This window comes from Lygodium microphyllum, chromosome 22 (genome assembly GCF_053477565.2).
Source record: "Lygodium microphyllum isolate KBCC chromosome 22, Lygodium_microphyllum_v1.1.10, whole genome shotgun sequence".
NCBI lineage: Eukaryota > Viridiplantae > Streptophyta > Polypodiopsida > Schizaeales > Lygodiaceae > Lygodium > Lygodium microphyllum.
This window is the reverse complement of record NC_141156.1, coordinates 70,080,415-70,104,309: the sequence shown is the minus strand read 5'-3', so window position 1 is coordinate 70,104,309 and position 23,895 is coordinate 70,080,415. Positions and strand designations below refer to the sequence as shown.

The window sequence follows — 23,895 nt, the reverse complement described above, 5'->3', positions numbered from 1 at the left end:
TCTCACCCCAATTTTGTCCCACGCACACCACCCACTAAGTAGGTGTAATCTCTATCGGAAAAAATTGAGCCACTCTAGCTATGGAGTTTATGTTCTTAGATTAAGACTATATCTAGATTGCATGAGTAAACCCACTTCCAAAACAATGATCTTTTGACCTCTTCATTGAGGCCCTTCACATTAAATGTGGAAATTTCACTTGCTCCTCCACTATCTTGATTATCTATCCATATTCTCAAAAACCTTCTCCCCATTTTCCACCTTGAACCAATGTTTGTTTTGAGCATCTTTGATATGCTTGACTTATCTAAATTTACTTGAGTAGCACCTTGCTCCATATAGCTTTGCATCATCATGACTTGATAGCGTCTAAAGTTTAGTATCCAATCCAATATTTTCTTACTCTAGCTTGGTATCCAATCTAGGATATTCTTGCTCCAATTGTTCTACATGAAGACAACATATACATATGAGTACAACATGTACATAGAGAAAAATACATGTACATAGAATACAACAAGATGAGGAAAGGCATCATCTCATCCTACACCTATCATCCTCCTAAGGAAGGCACATCGTTCCACTAGGGAACTTTTATTGAGTAAATCTACAAGATTTGTATCCGTAGGGATCTTGACAAGCTCAATGGACTTGTCCTCTATCACATATTGATGATGAAGTGATAGTGCACCTCAATGTGCTTTGTCTTTGCATGAAAGACCATATTACGGGCCAATTGAATGGCACTCATTGAATCCAAATCCAATGTAGAAGTCATAGTCATAACCCATAAATACTCTTCTTCAATTTGCACACTAGATGTTCAATGCCTCTTTCCACAAAGCCCTTAGGTTGCTACATATAAATTTCCTCGTGTAAGTCCATATATAGAAAATCTATCTTGACAATCATCTTATAAAGATCCAAATCCAACTGAGCAACCAAGGCCAAGACCAAGCGCAGGGTAGTCATCTTGACCATAGGAGAGAAGATCTCATCAAAATTAGCTTCCTTTTCCTACTTAAAGCCCTTAGTAACCAATTTGGCCTTATATGTTTACTTAGGGTGACTAGGGGTACTCTTTAACTTATACATCTACTTGCATGGCAATGAACACTTTCCAACAAGTAAGGAAACTAAGTTCCATGTATGGTTTTCCTACAGCAAATCAAACTCAATTTACATAGCTCTCTTCCAAGAATGAGAATCATCTCTACACATAACCTCCTCATAGGTAAGTGACTTATTAGAGTTTTTTACCATGATATAATCCATAGAGGGATCATAGTGATTAGGATAATGTGAAGCTCTATTAGAGCATCTCAAAACTAGCTATGGGGCTTGTATGGCATGTCCTCTCTAACCTCATGATCCTACACAATAAGTGAGCTATGAATAACCTTATGAGCATGTGGATCCCAAATATGATAGCCTGTCTCACATGCATCCATGTGCCATAAAGTAACCTCCAGCAATGCCTTGGTGAGCTTGTTCCATGATTGCATTCTTTTCCATAGATAAAACCACATGTTGTAGTACTTCAAATAGTGTTCTATGGTAGAGCTGGCCTAAGATTGATTCAAAATGCCAACTCTAAAGAGCCAATTGTTTGCATTGGTCCATCAAAATGTGATCTGCGACTTGTTCTGAGTCCACAAAGACTAGTAATTCTTCATACCATGTCCAAGGAGGATTGGTTGGGTTAGATTTTGGGTTTTTCAACAACTGCATGGAATAGTTGGGTGTTGAGAAAGTAATCATCTACTCCAATCCAAGATTCTCTATAATCAAGCTATAATAAGAAATTGGCATTCGCATATTGGGCTCTAGATCTATGTAGTATGACCTTGAAATCAAGTTATTGTAGTAATAGGATATAGCAGGCCAATCTTCTTGTGACATTCTATTGCTTGGCTAGATAGACCAGAGCAAAATGATCCACATGGAAGACAAAAGAATGGTCAAATAAGTAGTGGTAGAATTTCTTAATAGAATAGATCAATCTAAGGCATGCCCTTTCTATCATAGAGCAATTTTTCCTAGCAGCAAAGAAGCGTGTGCTGGCATAGAAAATTGGCCAAAACTAGCCATTTGTATCCTATTGCATAAGTACACTACATATTGCTATCTAAGGCATCAATAAAGACATGAAAAGGCTTTTCCCAATCTAGAAAAAGAACAACTCAAGCCTTGGACATGAGTTGTCGAAGGCATGGGAATGCGAGGTCAATTGCCCCATTGCAATGGAAACCTGCCTTGGGAGTGTGTGCAAGCTTATTAAGGAGAATAGCTACATGGGCTAGAAGGTGAAAGTGCCATCTATACCATCAAACTTGCCCTAGAAACTATAGAAATGTAGTCATGGAGTCAAGAATGGGGGCTTGCATGATGGCAAGTTCCTTCTTGGGATCCACAACAATGTCGTGATGGGAAATTATGTGACCCAACATGACACTACTTTTCACTACAAAGAAGCATTTCATGGGACTCTAAATTAGATTGACTTCTCAACATCTAGTAAAAGAGATTTAGAGGTGAAGCAAGTGGAGTAGGAGTGTTTCGAAGACACTAAAGTCATCCTAGAAGATCTGCATAAAGTTAGTTAGGTGGGGCCTGAATATTTCTTATATATCTTGCTAAAAAGAAGCACAAGCATTCTTCAGCCCTAAACACATTATTGTAGAGACATGCACACCCCATAAACATGAATGTAGTTTTAGCTTAATTCTCCAAAGAAAGAATGATCTAGTTTAACCACTCAATACATCCAGAAATGAGTACATCTTGTGATTAGAAATCTCATTGAGAATGCTATCGAGGTATGGGATAGGGACAGATCTAGAATTGTTGTAGCATTTAGCTTCCTATAATCTACATAGATTCTGAGCTTCTTATTTTCATTAGGAATAATGATAGCAATCGAGATTCACTCTGATTGATCCATTGGGTTGATGAAGATAACTTAAAGGAGCCGATCCATCTCTTCTTTCATGAGCTTGGCCAAGTGGGGACTCATTCAGTATATCGACATGTAGATTGGCACATTACCCAATTGGAGAGAAATGGTGCTGATAAAATCAAGGATCCAATCCCTTCATTTCAGAGTAATCCTAGGCAAAAATATGTTTGAATTTGGTTGGGAGGGAAACTGGTTGGTCACCGAAGTGAGCACTAATTTTGCACATGCATAGAGCCAAACTTCTTATGTGAATTACAAGTCTACCATCCATAAAGACAATGATAACATGAATCAAAACAAGAGTAGTCCAAGGGTGGGAGATATTGCAAATGGGTCAATACTTACATTCCTTTCAAAGACATGTGCCCAAGGTGATGATTCCATAAACATACATGTGGAAGATTGATCACAGGTAGTACATGGTCAATAAACCCAAAAATGAGCTGAGGGGAACGAGCCCTAATCTCTGAGTAGACATTGTTTTAGGCCTATTACAACAGGTCTATTGTTGTATACAATAGTAGGCATGAAGTATGGAGCTCAAAACCACAAGACCAATGCCAAGGGAGTAGCCACAAGGATTGGCAAGTATTGGGAGCAATGCCACAAGCTAGAAGGGAGTGAGATAAATCAGTAGAGAGAGCAAGACAGCCAGGCGCAAATCATGCTGGTTGTTCCCTGCTAAGTTTACTATTGTTGTTGGCCTCAAGGGTGGTTTCTCAATGCTGGGCAAGGTCCAATGGAGCCCTAGAATAAGACTCATGTGAAGGGAAGAAGCCGAGTAGAAGGTAGAGCTCAATACATACCTTGGGGAGAAGGAACCATGGATGTTATGAAATGAACTACTGTAGGTATTCATAGGCTATAGCAAATTGAAGGGGAAGAGTTCCTTGATCTCAACTCTGATACTAATCGTTGAAGAGAGTGAGCCCTGAGACGAAGCCCTTGAGTAAAAGCAAGAGCCATGGTGGAAGGAACAAGAGAGCAAGAGCAAGAGACACAAGATTTGGAAACTCCAATAGCCACAATGTGTGATAAGCCTTTCCTTATTCAAATGTTAGTAAAAGAATAAAGAATGAAGTGAGGGTTTACCCCCAATATAGGTAAGGGTAGAGGCTACTAACCTTGGCACATCTAGTAAAAGCAAGACTGCCACATGTGATCTTCCATGAAGAATCACCAAAGTATACATAGTAGCTATGATAATCTTATTGTCTTGCTAAAATAAGGCTTTTCATCAAAGCTGGGACATGAGTACAACATGAAGCACAAATGGAGCACCAATATACCGAACTATAGTCTAGCATCACCTATGCTAATGATATCCAATGCAATGTCATCTCCTGGTCTAATTGAACTCGCAACAATACAATAGCTATGAAACTAATGGAGATGTGGAGTAACAAGGAATGAAGCCTCTGAATCAAGAAGCCAAAACTGAGAGTAGGTGAAGGGTGCATCGGTTAAATAAGTAGCATCAAGAGATAAAGATGCAAAAATGTAATCATTAGAACTATTCTCCAATGCATTTATCTCCTCAATCTTTACACTGGACTTAAGTACAATCTCAATGGACTTTGCATTTTCATGCACTTTTCCCTTGCCTTTCTCATTGCGCTTATCATTGCACATTTTATGCAATTGTGGCCTAATGTGACATGTTGCCCACAATAATGACATGTTAAAGAGGACTTACGACCATGTGACTTAATAAATGATTTTCCACCAAACTAAGACTTGCCCCTATTGGATTGCGAGTCTCTATCATGGTTATTATTACCATTTCCACCAATTATGTCTCTAATAGTAAGTGTATGAGAAGTGTCGGCTGCATTAATTTTATTCCTATTTACTTCTTCTCTGAGTAAAGCACTCTCTACATCATTGCATTAAAAACCACCCTTTGGGGGATTAGCACTCATAACAGTATGAAATCTATCCCATAACTTTGGTAGTGTGACAAGCAAGAACAAAGACTTTATGTTATCTTTCAAACTTGATATTGTGTGAGATAAACTAGCTGAAAATAGAGTGGAGCTCATTCAAATTAGTAGACATAGAGGTACTCTCCTTCATGCGAAGGCCCACAAGCTTCTTCAACCAATACAACTAAGATGCATGACTCTGCTTATCATAAAGATCAATGATAATCTTCCATAACTCATATGCACCACCCTTAGTAGAGATAACATTGAAATACACCTATTTAGATAGAGAACTATGATAGTGGATTTGGATAATTCATTAAGCTCATTCTAATCATCTCTATCCCAATATTCTAGCTTTATGCCCTTTGTTTTCAATGGCCAAAGCTACCTCTTTTAGACCAATACTTGCTATATTTGCATCTTTTAATATTGGAAGTTGTTACCATCAAGCTTTTCAATGTTGAAAATAGCACTATCACTTGATACATGAGAAGTATTTGCCATAATGAATGCAATGGATTACAAAGTATAAGAGTATAGCTTACTATAAGTATAGCAAAATAGCCCTAAAATTGAGCCAAAAGGGCAAGCAAAAGGGCGAGAACAAAAGTGTATATAGGGGTCCATAAAGAATATGCAGTACATTGCTCAAACAAGGTGTTTGCACTTAAAGAATTTGCTCATAAATAGTATTCAATATTGTTGCCCATAAAACTATAGTAAATGGCCATAAATTAGTAGGCAAATGAACAATTGAGTAAGCTCTGACTGCCATGAATATCTGGGTAGCAATCCAAGATATATAGTACCAAGAATTGTCAAAGCGTATAGAATGTCAGATACATAGATGCATATGGCCAATGCATGTCAAGTATCCACCATTGACAACTTACTGACAATGATAAATATTAAGTATCTAAATGCTCAAAAGAAAATTAGCACACAAAACTTAGTATCTACAAAAATAGTGTATGTATATATCTACTAATCATTTGCATGAGCAAGAGACTCCCATTTGTCTTTCAAGAACCAAGCTTTGCCAAATACAAGTGTCTCTCACTAGAAGCAAAATTGAAATGTTCAAGAGTGCAACAAGGCTCAATGCATTAAGCACATAACATCCAAGAAGTCTAAGCGCATCAATGATACATCCAGGAGCATACATATCTAATATATCTTCAACCTGCAAGTGAAAAATCATTGAAGTAAATGGAAAATACCCAAATACATCCAACAAAGCTCAAATCCGAGCTTCAAAGGTCACCATAAACATATTTGGGCATAAATATAAATGTCAAGCATCAACATAAGCATATAGAAGACTTGACAAGCATGTATGGATGTAATACATAAAGCTTTGTAACTTGCAAGCTTAATGTCCAAATAAGAACTATTTTGTTTTGTGTAAAATAGAAAACTAAAAACTATGTATAATCAACTTTATGAGCGCTTAAATCTATAATTCTCATCGCACTCTTTGATTTTAGCTACAGGACACCTCAATCTGTTTTCATATGCAAAAGTTATAACCAAAATAGGAAAGTATTGTCAAGTCACCATAGCTTTCCTGGCTTTTGCAGCATGTTTTGTATCCAATCAAAATGGATAAAATGACTACTTCTCAGCTCAATTAAGCACTGAAAAAGGCTTAGCCAAGCCTTGGGAAGCTCCTTAAACAACCTATAATAAGTGTTGAAGCTAGGAAAGTTAATGGATATCTCAAATGGACTGAAATAGGGTTGGTATGAAAGTTGTAAGTCAAGCTTTTTTCTTGGGATGAATGTAATGTCAATGAAGCTCCTCGCTCGCTCTGATACTAGTTAAAAGGCTAGTTAAAAGGTAGAGCAACAAAAGGTGAAAGCACGAGTGTAAGCAAGAAGAGAGAAAGAGCTATGGAGGTTCAAGCAATAAGAGAGAGATCGGTGTGTGTGAACTTCAACAGTCACAATGTGTGACTTGCCTTTCCTTATTCTATTGTTCAAGAAAAGAATAAAGAATAAAGTGATAGTGATGAGCATCCACCACCTGTAGTGTACAAGTGTGCATGTACTATATACAAGTAAATGTAGGTGGCTAGGTATAAACAACCTTTAATCCCCAATGCTATAGAGGGACATTGCAAGGAGCTTAGATACCAATTGGGCATTAACTTCCATGCGAAGGTTATCTTTTTTTGAATCAATTGATTGATCTTGTAGCGTTTGAGAATTGACCAAAGATTATGTAGAAGTTGAGCTTTCACTATTCTAGTCAATGTTATAATGTTTGCACTTGTGAGAGCTAACATGAGAGCCACATCTGCCCACCATTAACTTACACTTTTTCTTTCGTGGGTTCATCTTTGTCTCTTGCTCACTAACGATCAATAATGGTCGTGGCTAGTTCCCATGTAGAAAGCTATATAAAGGGGTGCGTGGTTGATGTCACTTGCAATGAAGGTTGGTTTGTAAAATAAATTCAGCATTACCCCTCCCTTAAAAAAAAACCACAAAGTTGAAAAAATTATTGTAAGCCAATATTCATGAAAAATAGAGGTTTCTTGTTAAGCAAATTGTTAAATTTCAAAGAAAAACCTAAAACTTTTAAAGAGAAGGTTTTTCTTTGAAATTTAAGATCTTAAATCATTGTAAGATAAAGGGGCCGATAAGGTTGTGCCCCCCCAAAATAGTATTGCTCCATCCCCCAAAAGAGTTGCATTCTAAGAGCAAAATGTAGAGCCCAAGTTTTATTTTCTTGATGATGAGCGAATATGTTTCATGTTTTTGATTTCTCTTACAAAGTGTGACCTTATTAGTGAGTCTTGTAACCCTTTCTTAAATGTTGCAATGCCTAAATTTGTTGTGATTTTCCTTGTGAAAAATTTTTAACACCCAAGCAAGCATGGGTTGTGATGCAGATCCACTTTGAGTTTTAATTTTTAACACCCAAGCAAGCATGGGTTGTGATGCAGATCCACTTTGAGTTTTAAAAGACCGATGTGTGCCTTTTTGGCTATCACTCTTGTGGCTCCGCTACCCTAGTTAGCACATGATAAAAAGGACCTGCAAAAGTTAAGAAAAGACCTGCAAATAATAAGGTTTAAGGTTTTTGTATGGACCCCTAAAAAATGTCTTCCGTAACATGTAGACTGTAGTAGACGGGGAAAAAAAAACCCGATGTCCCGAGAGAGAGAGAGAGAGAGAGAGAGAGTATGTGTGTGTGCGCGCGCGCGCGTCTGTGTGAGGTGTGAGTGAGTCGTGTTAGGGGGTCTCCCAAACAGGTGATATGTCGCGTTGCTGCAAGATCTCTCTGTGCAGATGTGTTGCCGCAAGATCTCCCATGGCAGAATCATCTTTGGAACCAGACTGTTTCTCATCTTTTTACTTCTTGCCGGGTGGCTAGACTAAGTGTGAGGGAGTGTGAGCTGCTTGCCCCGTGGCTAGACAAGTGTGACGGTTTATCTCCTGATGAGCTCTCTTTGCGTGGACTTCTTTGCCACAACAAACCACCGCCATCAGTTCTTGAGTCTCGGGGTAAGGTGCCTTCAACTGCCAGCTTACAGCCAAAGCATTCCTCTCATACACTTTTTGTGTGTTGAACTGGCATATATGAAGGACACAATATGCCTTTGTTTTACATTTGACTGCAGGTATCCATGGTTGTACTGGTTAGGTTCACAGATTGTTATCGTGGCAAGTGCGTTTGATTGTTTGTGCTGGTGTTGTTCTCAGAGAGTGGATTGGGATTATCCCTTCCACTCCAGTTGTGCGTGCTGCACCTGCCGGTGTTGTCCTCAGAGAGTGGATCGGGATTATCCCGTCTACTCCAGTTGTGCCTGCTTCATGATCTCGTCTTTTTACTGCAGGCAACCTTGTGGCTCGCAAGGTTGTTCAAGCACGGGTCTTGGAAAGACTGCCTCAAAGTTATTGCAGTCACATCATTCTCATTTCTTTCCGTTTGTGCTCTGGATTGCACCTTGGCACATTTAGCATACTAGAAACATTATTAGCCATTGCATTTAATGGTGTGGAGGCATGATAAAGTAGAAGGTTGTCTTGCTTCATAAGATATTCATATATTTCAGGCCAAATGGGTTAACAGAATTAGTTAATTTGCTTGACAGTTTAAGTAGTTTGCAAGCACCGTGACGTTGAAGTATACATAAATAGGACGTAGCTCAAAGAGGAACTATGAACGGAGTTCCCTAGAAGCTTCTCATGTGCAGCAAGTTTGGTTACGGGAACTGCTCCTCAGCTCCATCTAGTCAATGAGGAAGCCATTCAAACTCCCAAGATACCACTCTCGTGCTTCCCTTGGAAAATTGTGCCCCATTGCCAATTCTATACTCTTAACCTTCTGCTCATTACTACACAAAGATGTTCAACCTCCTGTTTATTGCTATAAAAAGATATGTTACATAGTGTGCATCTATAATGTATGAGAAGTGTGTGTAGACTCTATACTTAATAATGTCCAATAACTTCATCCTTCATAGCGAGGCCTAGGGGTTGGAGGTGGGCATTGGCCTCCATTTTCACCCCAGGAAGGAGTAGAGACCGGGCACCCACGCTGATGACAGGACCAAGCTCGACGTTCTTGAAGAGGACACGACCACCTTCATAAAGGTGCCCAAAGAGGAGGGCATTGCGGCCGATGCAAGAGCCTGGGCCCACATTGAGGAGGTCAGGGTTGAGGACATGCAAGGTGTCCATGTAAACACCTTGTATGCTGATGGAGGCGCCAAGGCCATTGAGATACAGGATGCATAACAAGGAGCCTTTGGTGAGGTCGAGAAAGGTGGCACAGAGCAGTGCATGGAGGGCCTGCCACGTGGTGTCACACAGGCTTCTTAACCCCCATAGCTCACTCGTCTCCCCTGGCCTTGTCCTCCCCACAAGGGCCCACCTGCACAGAATGCTCATACAGGAGAGGAGAGAGCCAGAGAGAATGTATGCCATTGGCAGGAGGGCATACATCATCCATTCCTTGCCTTTCCTAGACCCAATGTAGCTGAGGAGGAGGGTTGATGGGTACATTGCTGCCATGAGGAAGACAATTGGAACCATCGTCTGCATCAGCGGTTGCACTCCTCTATAGACTGCAAGCCTCAGGAATTGTAAGCCCTCTTTCTCTGGTATGTGAAGGGAATCTAGTTCAAGCTTCCCATTTGATTCCTTTCTGAAGGTTAAGTCAGGTGCATCTTCATCCTTGGCTTGGCTTGGGTTCAGCTCGGAGCTATCTTTCCTGAAAGTGGAGGCAGCTCCCAACACTGGGCATCCAAAAGAAGAAGAAGGATGTGATGAAGATGAAGAAGAAGGAGAATGCTGACTACAGTCTTTCAGAAGCTGCTTCCCAAGCTCCACCTCACTCAACATAGTTATCCAGTCTTCTCTCAAAGGAATTCCGTTCCTCAAATGCTGTGCCACTGCATAGGCCAGATACCGCCCATGCTCCACTGAGGCACTCTCAGATGCTGACTTTGCAGGAACCATATCCACTGAGTGTACCTTATTCATTGGATCAAACCTCAGCTTCTCAGCAAGCTCACTGTCCAGAACTTCATCCAAGTATATTGATGCTACATCTTTGAAAGGGTAGATTTTTTCATCCCATGGTATGGTACAATCCAGGGCAATTTCATTCTGCTCAGAGTTGGAGGAAACTGGTCTCAATTGGATCTGTAGCATATAAGTCACTCCTCCTGATGATAGGAGTCTCTTGCGAAAGTCATCTGCCAAGAAGAGAAGAGGCCGGTTATCATCACGGTCTCGTGGTAACATCCCTGTATCTGGAGGAAGGATGTCTTGAGGCTCCACCCTACCCTCGTCTTCACCAAATTGTGGATCATCTGGGCGGAGGCAAAATCGCACATAATGGTCTTTTTTCCTTGAATCGCTTGAACGAAGCAGGCAGCAAGTGTTTGAATAGTAGTGCAGTTCAGCATAAGAGTCTGGCCTTCTTAGAGACATCCACACTGCTGCTGCTACATGAGGTGTCCTCTTTGCTGCCTGGATCCTTTGCTCTCTACTACCCATAAGCCATGAAAGGAAGTCAGAAATGGTTCTGGCATAGAAGGCCTTCCCTGACTTCAAGGTAAGGTCAATCAGTGCATCCTCCACATTATTTTTGTCATCAGATTGTGTCAGGATGCGCAGTGCAGCACCTCGTGCATCGCCACGAGCATCATCATCAGAGCTTAAGCTGTTACTGTGTCTCACAATGACAGTGAAGGATTTTCCAGGAGAAAAAATATCATGATCTGGAATACCCTCAGGAAGCTCTTCTAGCACCTTCATTGTTCCCCTTCCTGTTACTCCTATTCGATGGAAATATCTTGTCTGCACCTTCATGGTTGTGGTGGCAATATGTGCTGCCAGGTTGGCAACAATTTTCTTATAAGAAGGTTCCATTTGTTGAGAGAGATGCTGAGTCTTTACAGCCATTGAGGTTTCTCTTAGCAGATGCTGTTGATTAACCATTGCATTGTTCTGAATGCCCACATAAACTCCACCTTCACGGAGAATGCTGCCCTTAGTTGTGGTAGACATGGCTCCAAGCAGAACATCTTTCTCCAAAACTGTGCCAGGGACTACCACAGATTGAGCTCCTACAACACTGTTGGCCCCAATGCTCACCTTCTGTGAAGAGAAGGTGCCTCTTGTGTTCACCATGGTTGTAATAATTTTAGCAAAATCTCCCAAATGACATCTTTGGCTGAAATCTAACAGATCTGGGTCCACAAGCGGATTCACACTCCTGATTGATGCAAAATAGCCCACCTTTGCTCCCATGCTTCTCAAATACACGCATAGAGCTTCAGTTCCAGACAAAAACATGGTGAAATTCACATGTGTGGATGTGATAAGGCAGTGGACTACCCACATGCGAAAGCCCTGATTAGAACTCACAGGCAAATCATCATTGGGTTTAAGTTTACCCACCAAGACCCATTTCAGGATGCAGGTGATTGCACACAAGATGAAGCCATATGTCACATACACTCCTGCAAAGCAAGTGGCCAATGCAAGAGCTTTTCCATCGGTTGTGAGCATAATTATGGATTGCAAGAGAATCCCAATATCTCCATGGAACACCATGATGGGAGCTAGGAGTGAGACATGCCAGGGAAATGTTGCAGCCAAGGGAAGGAAGAGGCAAGCTGCTTTTGAGTCGAGGATGGAGGGCTGGAATAGGGAGTCCTTTGTCGGTAAGCAGCAGATTTTGGTGCCCAGCCATAAAAAGGCAGGGTAAGCAAGTACAGCAGATACTGCTGGGACCAGCGAGACAAGATACATACCCATGAGTTGGCGAACAGCCAAGGAAGCAGATAACACACCTTTGAGCTTCATTTGACCTTCCTGCAGAAAGACAAAGTTGTATGGTGAGTGGGAGCACATTGCAACACTCAGTGCAGATCTTAAACACACTCAGACTTACTCTCGTGGGCATGTGATGATATTTTCTGTGTGTATTTGCCATGTGAAGCGAGTGGACCTCTGCACCAGGTGGGATTCGAGCTCCAATTGTGGCCATGGAGAAAGGGCCCATCCATGAGAATGAGCCTATAGTAATTGGCCGGAAGTGAACAAGTCCCTCCTTGACATTATGGCCTTGCAATGTGGCTCCTTCTGCAACAGTGGCTCCTTTGGATATCCGGATCATGGATGGCTCACAAATGTCTGTTGTATCCAACAGTACATCCTGGCCCACCTCTGCACCCATGGCCCGAAACCACCATAATATGAAGATAGTGCCACGCAGGCGGGTGGCAACTGTTGAGGTAGCGAAATCCTGGAGTCTATGAAGAGTCCACCATTTAACAAACTTGACCGTCCAAAGAGGCAGGCAGGGATCACGGGTGTAGTTAGGCTGCAAAAAGGGCCTGGCCAGAAATGCGATAGCAGACCCAACTGCAGCCGTGTATGCCATATTGGCTATTGGAAGCATGCTTACTGCCACAGTCAACCATGGTACTGTTCCCCATGAGGCCAGCCTCACCAGTATTGAGCACACAGCCACCGCTGGCAGCAGCAGAATACCAGAAGCATACACAATGCCTAGCAATTGCAATATTGTGATGAAAAATCTTCGAGTGACGGATGGAAACAATATGGATTCCATATCTGTGTTAGCCACAATGTCATCCTCCAGCTCCTCTGTACTATCGACAGGAGTGCTGGTGGGTAGGGCTGCATCCATCGTTTTGGCTGCATATCCTTTGTTAATCATTGACTCTGAGAAATCTACGAGCTCCTTGATACAGCTGCATGTATAGATGTCAATGGCAGCAACATGAGCACCCAAGAAACTAGATAGCTTCTGAGCTGCAAAGACAACACCAACTGAGTTGATGCCATAGTTGGTTAGAGGTTCAGTAACAGAGACATCCTTGTGGTGCATTCCTGTCTTTTCGACAATGAGGTTCACTAAAAAGTTCTCAATCTCTTCTCTGGTGGGTCCACCAACTGATGCATGATCCTGTGTAATGTTTGCCTTAGTAGTGTTTTTGCTTGCCAAGGAAAGGGCAATGTTGCAAAGCTCATCAATCGAGCCTGCAGTGTAGATGTCGATTGCAGCAATGTGAACTCCCAAAAACTCTGACAGTTTTTGTGCCGCCCAGACAACTGCTGTGGAGTTAAGCCCAAATGATGAGAGGTCATCAGATGGACAGATACGGGATGGGTGGACTGCAACACGTTCAGCTATCAAATTTGTTAAGAATGTTTGGAGGCCCTGCTTGGATGCTTTGGCAGTAGCTGCTAGTTGGGTTGAAGAAGAGGTTGAACTGAAAGATAGAGACTTTCTGATTCTCTTGGATGTAAGGAGAGGAGAAGGAGGGCAAGAGTGACTCAGCCGAGGGGAGTTTTGCAGAGAAGCTGAATCAGCTACCACCTGCAGCTGCCTGTCTGAGAATTGCTTCATGCATTCAAGCCTTCGAATTTTGCCAGAGGTTGTTTTGGAGATGGATCGTGGTTTTATGAGAGTAACACAAGCTACTTCCACTCCATGCTCTTGGGCAACAGCTGCTTTTATCTGTTCAATGACTTCACTGTCCACCATGGAGCCATTCTTCACTTCAGCCACCACTACCACACCCATCCCGTCAGAAGAGTACACAGTTGATAGACCCATGGATTCAAGAGTCTCTTGAGGAGCTCCAAAAACTGCACAGCATCCAGGTCTCACGATATCACAGCAATCCTGTACAGTCTTCTCTATATCAGCAGGATATACATTTCGGCCTTGAACTATAATGAGTTCCTTAAGTCTCCCTGTGATGAAGAGCTTTTTGCCAATAACTCTACCCAAATCACCTGTTTTGAGATATCTTCTTTGGGTATGTTGAAGAATGTTATCAAAAACCTCAGCTCCTTTCTGTGGCTGTCCCCAATAACCAGCTCCACTACTAGGGCTACTGATCCACACTTCTCCTTCTTCACCTTCACAGCACTCATGGCTGCTGTGAGGATCTACGATGCGAATATCCATGTCTATATTTCCAGGCTCTATATAGCCACAACATACCCTTCGCTCCCCGTCAAGTGTGATAGGCTGCCTAGCTCCCCAGGCACAACATACAAACACACAGTTTTCAGCTAGGCCATAGCCAGGGGCAATAGTCTGCTCTTTCAAGCCACAGGGATGCAATGTCTCCAAAAAACTTTTGACTGTCTTGTGCTGGATGGGTTCTGCACTTATCATAAGGAAGCGCAAAGAGGAAAGATCATATGGTAAGTGCCGACCAGCTGCCTGATCCATACGACACCTACGTACGAGAAGCTCAAATGCAAAATTTGGGCCTGCACTATGTGTTGCCTTGTACCTTGTCATGGTATCCAGCCAAAGGGTCGGCTTGCGTATGAAGGTCATTGGAGAGAATAGAATGGCTGTGGCCCCGCTCACCATTGCTGTAAATAGTCCACCTATCAGCCCCATGTCATGGTACTGTGGCAACCAACTCACAAGCACTGTCTGTGAGGTACTCTTGTATACAGACCGCATCAGTTTCACATTGTGAATGAGCCCACCGTGGGTTATCATCACCCCTTTGGCATCACCAGTAGAGCCGGATGTGAACTGCAAGAAGCATAGATCATCAGGGTTTGGTGGTTTTGTTTCAATTTCACTTTCCTCACCTTCACCATTTTGATGCTGATAATTCATCTCTACTTGAGCGCTTGTCTCTGTAGCATTTGGAGGACAATAGTTATCAAACTTGTTGGACATGATCCTTGAATATGTTGGCTTGCAAGGAGATTTGGGTGATAGTGGTGGCTTTCTTAAATCACCACTGCTAGAGTCTCTCAGTGATGGGCTAACGATGTTTTTCAAGAGAACTCTTGACAAAAAGCCTTTTCCTGCTTTCTCACTAATCCAACTGTCTGTATGAAGCCATGGAAGCTTGGGCCACCTTGGAGTTGATGCTTTTCGTGAAAGAGTATACTTGAAGGAATTCAGAGACACCGAATTGTGGTAAGATGAGGTCGTAAGGATAGCTTTAGAGTTAGTTATGTGAGCCACGTTCGCTAGCTTTGCCAGAGCTTGTCCAGGGGGCTGCATGGGATCAGGTGGTATCAGTGGTACTGGCAGCACCTGTCATTAAATGATCAGAGCATAAGCTAGCGTTAGACTAGAGATTGACATTACCATTACTTGACAGGCAAATATCAGTTACTTAAAATTTGTTGTGATAGTGAGAAGTGTGTGATGAATGGGCAATGTTGTCATTGGTGTGTTGGATGATGCCTGTGCATATTAATCCCCAAGTTCCATTTTGTGCCAAGTGAGGCTTGTGTGCCCCTGCTGGCACAGGGCATATTTGTCTAGTTCTTGCCCGACTTAGTAGCCAATGGAAGCTCCTTCTATTCTTGGTGGTGGCAAAATTAATTGAGAACAGATCAAGGAAGCATGTTTCAACTGTAGGGAATGTCTCACCCTTGCACGCAAGCAACCCAGAAATGCAACAATAAACTCAAGGCCAGGTGGATGGATAAGGAGTACTCGGTCGCCGTGATCAATGGTTGGAGTGTGGGTGTGCAGATGCTGGCAGATAAGAGAGGCTTGACTGTCAAGCTCTGCATATGTGAGCTTTTCTGTCTCTTTGCCTTCTTCATTCAACCATGTGTAGACAACCTGGCTTCCCACTACTGGGTGCTTTGCCCAGAAGCGAAGGTAACCATCGAGCGAAGAGAGATTAGGGAACTCTACTCCAGCTAGTTCCGGTAGCTCTTCCACTGCATAGGGTGTCTCTTCAACTTGAAGAGGAAGATCAAAGAGTCTCTGCTCAGAAAATAAAAGCTTTAGATCAATTCAAACTGGTGAAGTTCCATTCCTTACTGCAAAATATAACAATTTGTCATATGTTGTTCTAGGGTTTTCATTGAATACTTGAGTTCCACACCTTTACATGGCGATGGTTTCTGCTCTTTGTACCAAAATGTTTGGCTACCAAGTTCATGGAATAAGCTGCATTCCGCTCTGTTAGCTCAAAGGCCAGAAGCCCCCCTACATAAAAGGTGTTCATCTTCCCTTGCAAGCCTTCCATTTTGTCATAAAACCCAGCCTTCATGTCTGCAATTCAAAGGGGAAATATCATGGAGATTACAATAGTTGTGTTTAATTCACACCATGCTTCCAAATGGTTATTATTAATAACATATTGGCATAGTCTCTCTCATCTGCAAGTGAAAGACTCATGCCCCTTGTTTCCCTTGTTGCAAAGCATTACCTACCTTTGCTAGAGACATGAGGAAAATAGTCCCACTTCCTTTGCAGAAAGAACCTCTCCACTTTGCCCCCCATCTGCCTCACGTCCTCATAAAGCAACTCGATCACCTTTTGATGGTTAGTTTGTGCATTCCCATAAGACCAGAATAGATAGATATCTGTCTCTGCATGGAAACACTGGAGGGCTACTGGATGCCCTATGGTGGATGGATCTTCTACATATTTCTTGCAGTAATAGAAGCCTTGAGGCAAATTAAGCCCTGACACCTTGAGCAATGTGGTGTAATACTCAATTGTTCTTACTTTAGAGAATAGCTCCTCCTCTTCCTCACTGAAGTTCATCATAAATGTGGGTTTTGTAGTGTCTGCAAAACAAACACAGACATGGAATAAGTGTTATGTTTGAACAAACAAACAAGACTGCAAGAGTTAAATGTGCACTCATCATAATGATTTACATGCAACTCTGTAAAAAGTCAGCTTCTACATGTAAAAAGGGTTGCACTAAATAAGCCTTTGTGTATACTGAACTTCATGATTGACAGGCAACCTGACAAATCCATCATGCAACCTGACAAACTAGTAATATGAGTACTAAATAATAGAGTAATCCACAGAATGAAGAGGCCTGAAGGATGATGGGTGACTTGAAGTAATAAGCGGGACCTAATACCGGCCTACTCCTTCCAGAAGTGCAAGGAGGCTGGTGACCTCTTTTGAAACTGAAAATGCATGATATCTACATTGAGTATTTGGTTGACAGAAAGAAAAACAGACTTGGTAGAAGTACTCTGCAAACACTTTGTGATATGAAATTGCTAATTGAAGCCATGAAATGATGTTTACCTGAAGTGTATGCATCTGAAGGTGATGATCTATATGTTGGGTTTCTACCAACATATGGCAGAGCTCCAGATATGATCAACACATCGAATTCCATCCTCAGCATTTGATCCTGCAATTGATGAGCTGTTAACTCTGTACCATGTGTTTTTGCAACCACTTTGATATCTTGGCCCTCTCGATGAATTTCTGTGACCTCAGTATTTGTTCTGACATGGGGGAGCCTCTTTGCCAGCTTTTTCCAGAGGTTGCCATAGCCTCCCTTAATGCGTCTAATTTTACCCAGCATGGATGTGCGGGTAAACTCATGCAGGTATGCGTAAGGCATGTCTTCCACAAATCCATAACCAGAGGCTGTGTAACCTGTTGAGACGGAGAGAGGGACCCCATTGCTTATACTGGTCTTCTCAGCCATAAACACTGTACTTACATCAGAGGCCAAAGATGCCACTGCATGCACTCCAAACTTTCCTGATTCTTGTGCTTGACCCTGCACACACATACGAACTCGCATATTACAGGGATGCATTCAACTCACTTGACAATACTTATCATGCACCCCTCTCTGAAGGGGCAGACCTGCTTGTCCAGAACATGTCCTTTATCATTCGAGCTCATTATCTGATTGCAATGTCTAATATAAGAGTCGCATGCGAGTCATGATTTACTGGTTATGCGAGGTTGTGACTATGTACCTGAAGCTCGATTGTGAAAGGCATCATTGAAATGTAGTCCTCTGCCACATTCAAATTTTTGTATTCCTTAGTTGTGCAGTCTATCATAGCCAGCTTATGGTTACTCATGTTCTCCATTTCCACCTGCAGATCATCTGCAAGAGAGAGAATTGTAGGAGCGCTATCCTTTGCTACAACCTGTCCACCTAAGTCGTATGCAAAGCCTGCCATTTAGCAGTACATGCGTCAGTTGTGTGCAGACCCAAAGGGCTCACAGCTGCAGGTGTTGTCAGCTCAATCAGCTTGGATTCCTTATATGCCTCAAGCAGATGCTTTATGGTTTAGTGCTTTTACGCTTTATCCTTTTTTTAATGTGACTTTATACTGGATCGCTAGTCAAACATGCAATTCAGAAATCACTATATGCTTCATGCTCTATGTGACTTTGTGCTGGATTGTAATCGAACATTCAGTTCAGAAATTTCTTCACGAACCTTCAATATCCACCGTTTCACACATTCCTGCTACATGGTTGCTTTTTTCAAACACTGTTACATTCTTGTAGCCTAGCTTCACCAAGGCATATGCAGCAGACAGTCCACTAGGGCCGCCTCCAACTATACAAAACCTTGTGTTGACATCCAAGCGAGGATAGAGGTCTTCAAATTGAGCTGAGGCTGATTGTGGGAGCACTGAGTCCATGGCCTCCTCTCTTCTGCTTCGGTTTGAGCTAAGGCGACTGAATAGTCTGCAAGAACAACCACAAGATCAAGCTCTGCTGAAGGAGAACAGGATTTCTTAATGTTGCATGGACTAGTGAATGGATGGCTGTGAGAAGTAGTCTATCAGAAAAACTAAGTAAAAATAGAATGCAGATGATCATACACTTTGCTAAAGGAGGGCAAGGTTTTGCAGCATTGCAATATTGATCAATGGATGAATATTGCCAGTATTATTGAAAGGATGGAAGGAATGGTTATCAATCTTTATCAATGGACGGGACACGGTTGTTTAGATTATCGATGATGAAATGCTTTAGAGGCGAATCAAGCATTATGAAGGATTGGATGGAAGGAGCAAACGTCCAACATGAAAAGCAAATGCTTCATCAGGGAAATAGAGCGCTTAATTGACTGGAATGAATTGATCATTAAGGCATGCAATGTTTTTATCATGAATCAGAGGGGCACATATTCCAGCATCATCCCGACCTGAGGACGACTTGAACGAGATAGGTATTCACACATCTTCTGTGATTGCGGGCTCTTCATTGCTAATCAGGATAAGGTTAAGCAATGCGAGCATTGGGATTAACATCAGGCGAGGAAGCAATTTTGTTTGCATGAGCCCCTGCAAGAAAAGTAGTGGGCGATGATAGGCGGTATGATAATCATCGTCAGCATCACAATGCTATGTGATTGTAAGGATGATGATGATGATGATGATGAGCAATGCGGCCATGCCACTTATCCCTGCTAATCGCTCTATGACAATGATGATGGCTTAATGGGGTACTAATCTCTGCAGCATGAATGTACGAGCTGCTTGGTATATCCGTCTATTACACCCAAGCTCTGCACTAATCCTGTGGATTAGCCTAAAAAAACAAAAGCGCTCTGCATATTCCCCTATTGTTTTATGCTCATTTGGCACCTTCTCTCGTCTTCTTTTGTGGTTGATGCTCCCGAAAGGGTTTGACGAAACACTCGATTCGTATTGAAAAGCATATTCAATAAGAAATTTGGGTAGAGAGAATTGTCGCTCTATGTTGTAGGTGTGTATGCACATGTGTGTGTGTGTATGCGTGCATGCGCATGTACGCGTATGTGTATCTATGCCAATCTAGTTTGTATTTCTAAGAGTACATACGGGTCAGTCTAATCTTCAACAATGGGTAAGTGGAGGCTCTAAAACAACCCATTGAACAAGGATAAAATCCTAAGTGTCATACCTAGAGGCACAATTTTCATTGGTCGATTCTTTTTATCAATTGCTAATTAGCACGAAGAAATCTCTCTATATGTGCTCATTCAGTTTCTTGTCCCTTCTTGCTGACTCGATGTTCTTACAAAAGACAAGTGTTCTCATAGATCTATGAAAACAAACACAGAGTGCATTACAATACTTGTTGTCATTATATAGCAAGTTCTACATAATGACAAACAACCACATTTAAGGGCTTAGTATCAGAATTCTACTTACATTATAGTTATCATGTGGATTGATAAACCACACTACACATTTGAACATTTTAATTGTCCATAGGTGGATGATTCAAATTTTCAAGCAATAATTTAACTTACATAGTAGAAAGTTTGTCAGATGCTTTGGCATGATTAAACATGCTTTATTGAGATTATCAATAAAGATACTCTTTTAAGGAGTTGTTAGACTAATGCAATGGCTCTCTCTCTCTCCAAAAAATTTAATTCTTTATCCCTAATTTTTTTCTACTTAAGGTTCTCTCTTTCTCTAAAAGCCCTATGTTTGTTTGTCTATCTGTCTTTAAATTTTTAATTCTCTTTTTCCAAATTGTTTAATTCTCTCTTCGCCTTGAAAAAATTTCCCTCTCCCACACACTCTTCCCCATTCTCTCTTCAAATGTTTAATTCTCTCTCTCTCTCTCTCTCTCTCTCTCTCTCTCTCTCTCTCTCTCTCTCTCTCTCTCCATGCTCCCAAATCTTTTTTGCGTTTTTCTCTCCCATTCTCTCCCCCCTCTATTTTCCCTTTTCTTTTCTCTAATTCTCTCTCCAAATTTTTTAATTCTCTTCCCAAGTAAACCCCCCCTCTCTCCTAGCCCTAAATTTTTTTCCCTCTCCCACACACACACACACACACACACACACTCTCTCTCTCTCTCTCTCTCTCTCTCTCTCTCTCTCTCTCTCTCTCTCAGATTCTCTTCATATTTTTAATTCTCTTAATTTTTAATTTGCTCTCCAAATTCTCTCTTTCTCTCTTTGTTTATGTCACCAAAAATTTTCTCCACTTTTTTCTTCTATTCTCTTCAAAAAATTTCCCCTCTTTTTTCTCCCATTCTCTCTCTCTCACATGCACACATCTCCCTAAATTTTTCCCCCTCTTCCATCTCACACACACACACACACACACACACACACACACACACACACACACACACACACACACACACACACACACACACACACACACACACACACACACACACACACACACCACAAAATTTTCCATGTGATAAACTTGCCATGGGTCCGTCTTGGGGTAGGGGTGACCGCCCCGTGTCACCAACATGCCATGATCAAGTGTACAGATTAATTTTGGCTCATGCCATATGAATCCACACCCCATGCGAACCACCCTTAATAGGACATCCTCAAGCCAACCATGCGAACCTACCCTTGCCATGTCATTGTAAAACCTTCTAGAAGATATGCCATGTCATTGCTTGCATCATCGATAGTGTCATCATAAAATATTTTAGAAGATCTTTAGCTATCCTCCAACACTTATAAAAGGAGAGGCTCGCCATAGAGCTTCTCAGTCTTGCCAAACTATTATGGGAGCACTAGACTGTGCTCGAGAGACTAGACTAGATGCAAGATTTGTGACAAAAATTCTGATTACAAAATAATCCCATGTAGGGACATAAGGTACAATGATAATTTAACAAGATACGGGAAATCCCACAACTCGGGACTGTAGGTATGGATACAAGTGATCATAATTAAAAGATCTCCCTCGACGGAGATACATAAGATACAAGACAAAACTAGACAAGATTTTGTACTATGAAATTACAAGGTGACAAGACAACATGAGTATAATGGAAGACGAGACAAGACTAGATATCATGACTAGACAAGAACTAGAATTGGAACTTGAAGTTACTTACTTGGAGGTCTCAACTCCTTGAGCTCCCAAGACTGGCATTGGCAAGACTAAGGAGCTCTATGCTGAGCCCCTCCTTTTATAGATGTTGGAGGGCAGCTAAAGATCTTCTAGATTATTCCATGATGACATCATCGATGATACAGGCGATGACATGGCAAGGGTGGGTTCGCATGGTTGGCTCGAGGATGTCTTGTTAAGGGTACGTTTGCATGAGGTGTGGATTCATATGGCATGAGCAAGAATTAATCCATACTCTTGATCATGGCATGTCTCACATATTTCTTTGATGATGGCTTTGTGAATATATATCAAATTTTAGTACTCCAAAAGACCAATCCTACACCAGCCGAAGTCATGGATGGAAGACCTCTAGCATCTGGAGATATTACTAAGGAAATCCGACTACTCATGGTGACCCTTGGCAATCAAAAATCTTGTGTATGCTTTAATATCATATCCAGTCCCACAAATCCAATCATTCTTGGGATGTCTTGAATAAAGAAACACAACCTAGAAATTGATTGGGTTAAGCAAAAGATTACATGTCGTGAAAATCAAGGGAAGTCGGTATATCTAGAAGCCGGCCTTTATGCACACAACAAGGTGGGAACCAACCTACATGATATATCATATACTAGCTTAAGAATTTAGTAATGATAAGTCTGTCAAGTTACCAAGCTAGTATTAAGAATTCCAAGGTGTCTTTGAAAAAAAGAATGTAGATCTCTTGCTTGAGCATAGACCATATGATTGTGCTAATAGAACTCCATGAGGGTGCTTAACCACCTTTTGGACCCATCTATAGGCTATCCCTTGATGAACTAGTTGAAGTATGCAAGAACATTGATGAGAACTTAGCCAAGGGGTTTATTAGGCACTCGAAGTCTCCTACTAGAGCCCTAGTTCTATTCGTGAAGAAGAAAGTGTGTAGATTATTGAGGACTCACCAAGATAACAGTCAAGAATCGATACCCTTTATCATTGATACCAAAGCTCTTGGAACACCTTGGAAAAGCCAAGATCTTCACAAAGATTGATCTACGAGGGGCTTACAATCTTGTACGGATCAGAGAAGGAGATGAATGGAAGACAAACTTCTACAGCGGGTATGGTCACTTCGAGTATGTTATTATGCCATTCGGTCTCACCAATGCTCCTAGAGTGTTTTAAGATATGATGAATGATATCTTTTGAGAGCATCTAGATAATTTTGTAGTTATATACTTGGATGATATCTTGATATTCTCAAAAGATCCAAAGGAGCATGAGCACCATGTAAAACTAGTTTTGGAAAAGCTTAGAGAAAAAGGACTATATGCAAAACTTGAGAAGTGTTTTTTCCATCAGACAGAAGTGGAATTCTTGGGATACAATGTCTCCTAGAGAGGAATCTTCATGGACCCCAATAAGATCGAGACTATTCTTGATTGGCAAACACCCACATGTGTCCGTGATGTCTAATGCTTCCTTGGCTTTGCCAACTTCTATAGGATATTTATCAAGGATTACTCAAATATAGTCACACCACTCACCAAACTCATAGGAAACTCAAAGTTCTCATGAATCCTAGAAGCCGAGAAGGCCTTTCGGACCCTGAAGGCCGCTTTCACCACTGCCCCAATCCTAGTCTACCCAGATCCTACCAATCCCTTTTTCTTTGAGACCAATGCATTAGACTATGTCTTAGGAGCCATCTTGTCCCAACATGGAAATGATAGTCATATGCATCCATTGGCATTCCACTCAAGGAAGTTCTTCCCTCCAGAGATAAACTGTGAGATCTATGACAAAGAACTCCTTGCCATTGTCAATGCCTTTGATACTTGACGTCATCATCTAGAGGGTGCAGTCCATAAAGTTATCATCTATACATATCACAAAAATCTAGAATACTTTATGACAATCCGCATCCTCA

General features: G+C 41.6%; 2 protein-coding genes across 2 annotated transcripts; both read right to left on the bottom strand.

The window, feature by feature from the left end:
* Nucleotides 1–8,966: 8,966 nt before the first annotated feature.
* On the bottom strand, nt 8,967–16,435 carry LOC148017270 (uncharacterized). The gene is made up of 4 exons (XM_087662356.1): nt 16,268–16,435; nt 15,802–16,146; nt 12,304–15,459; nt 8,967–12,224 (listed from the first exon to the last, which is right to left on the bottom strand). The coding sequence occupies exons 1-4, from the start codon at nt 16,433–16,435 to the stop codon at nt 9,330–9,332; spliced, it is 6,564 nt and encodes a 2,187-aa protein (XP_087518482.1). The 3' UTR covers nt 8,967–9,329.
* Nucleotides 16,436–16,590: 155 nt separating this feature from the next.
* LOC148017269 (uncharacterized) lies at nt 16,591–18,318 on the bottom strand. The gene is made up of 3 exons (XM_087662355.1): nt 18,132–18,318; nt 17,440–17,926; nt 16,591–16,958 (listed from the first exon to the last, which is right to left on the bottom strand). The coding sequence occupies exons 1-3, from the start codon at nt 18,246–18,248 to the stop codon at nt 16,591–16,593; spliced, it is 972 nt and encodes a 323-aa protein (XP_087518481.1). The 5' UTR covers nt 18,249–18,318.
* Nucleotides 18,319–23,895: the final 5,577 nt, after the last annotated feature.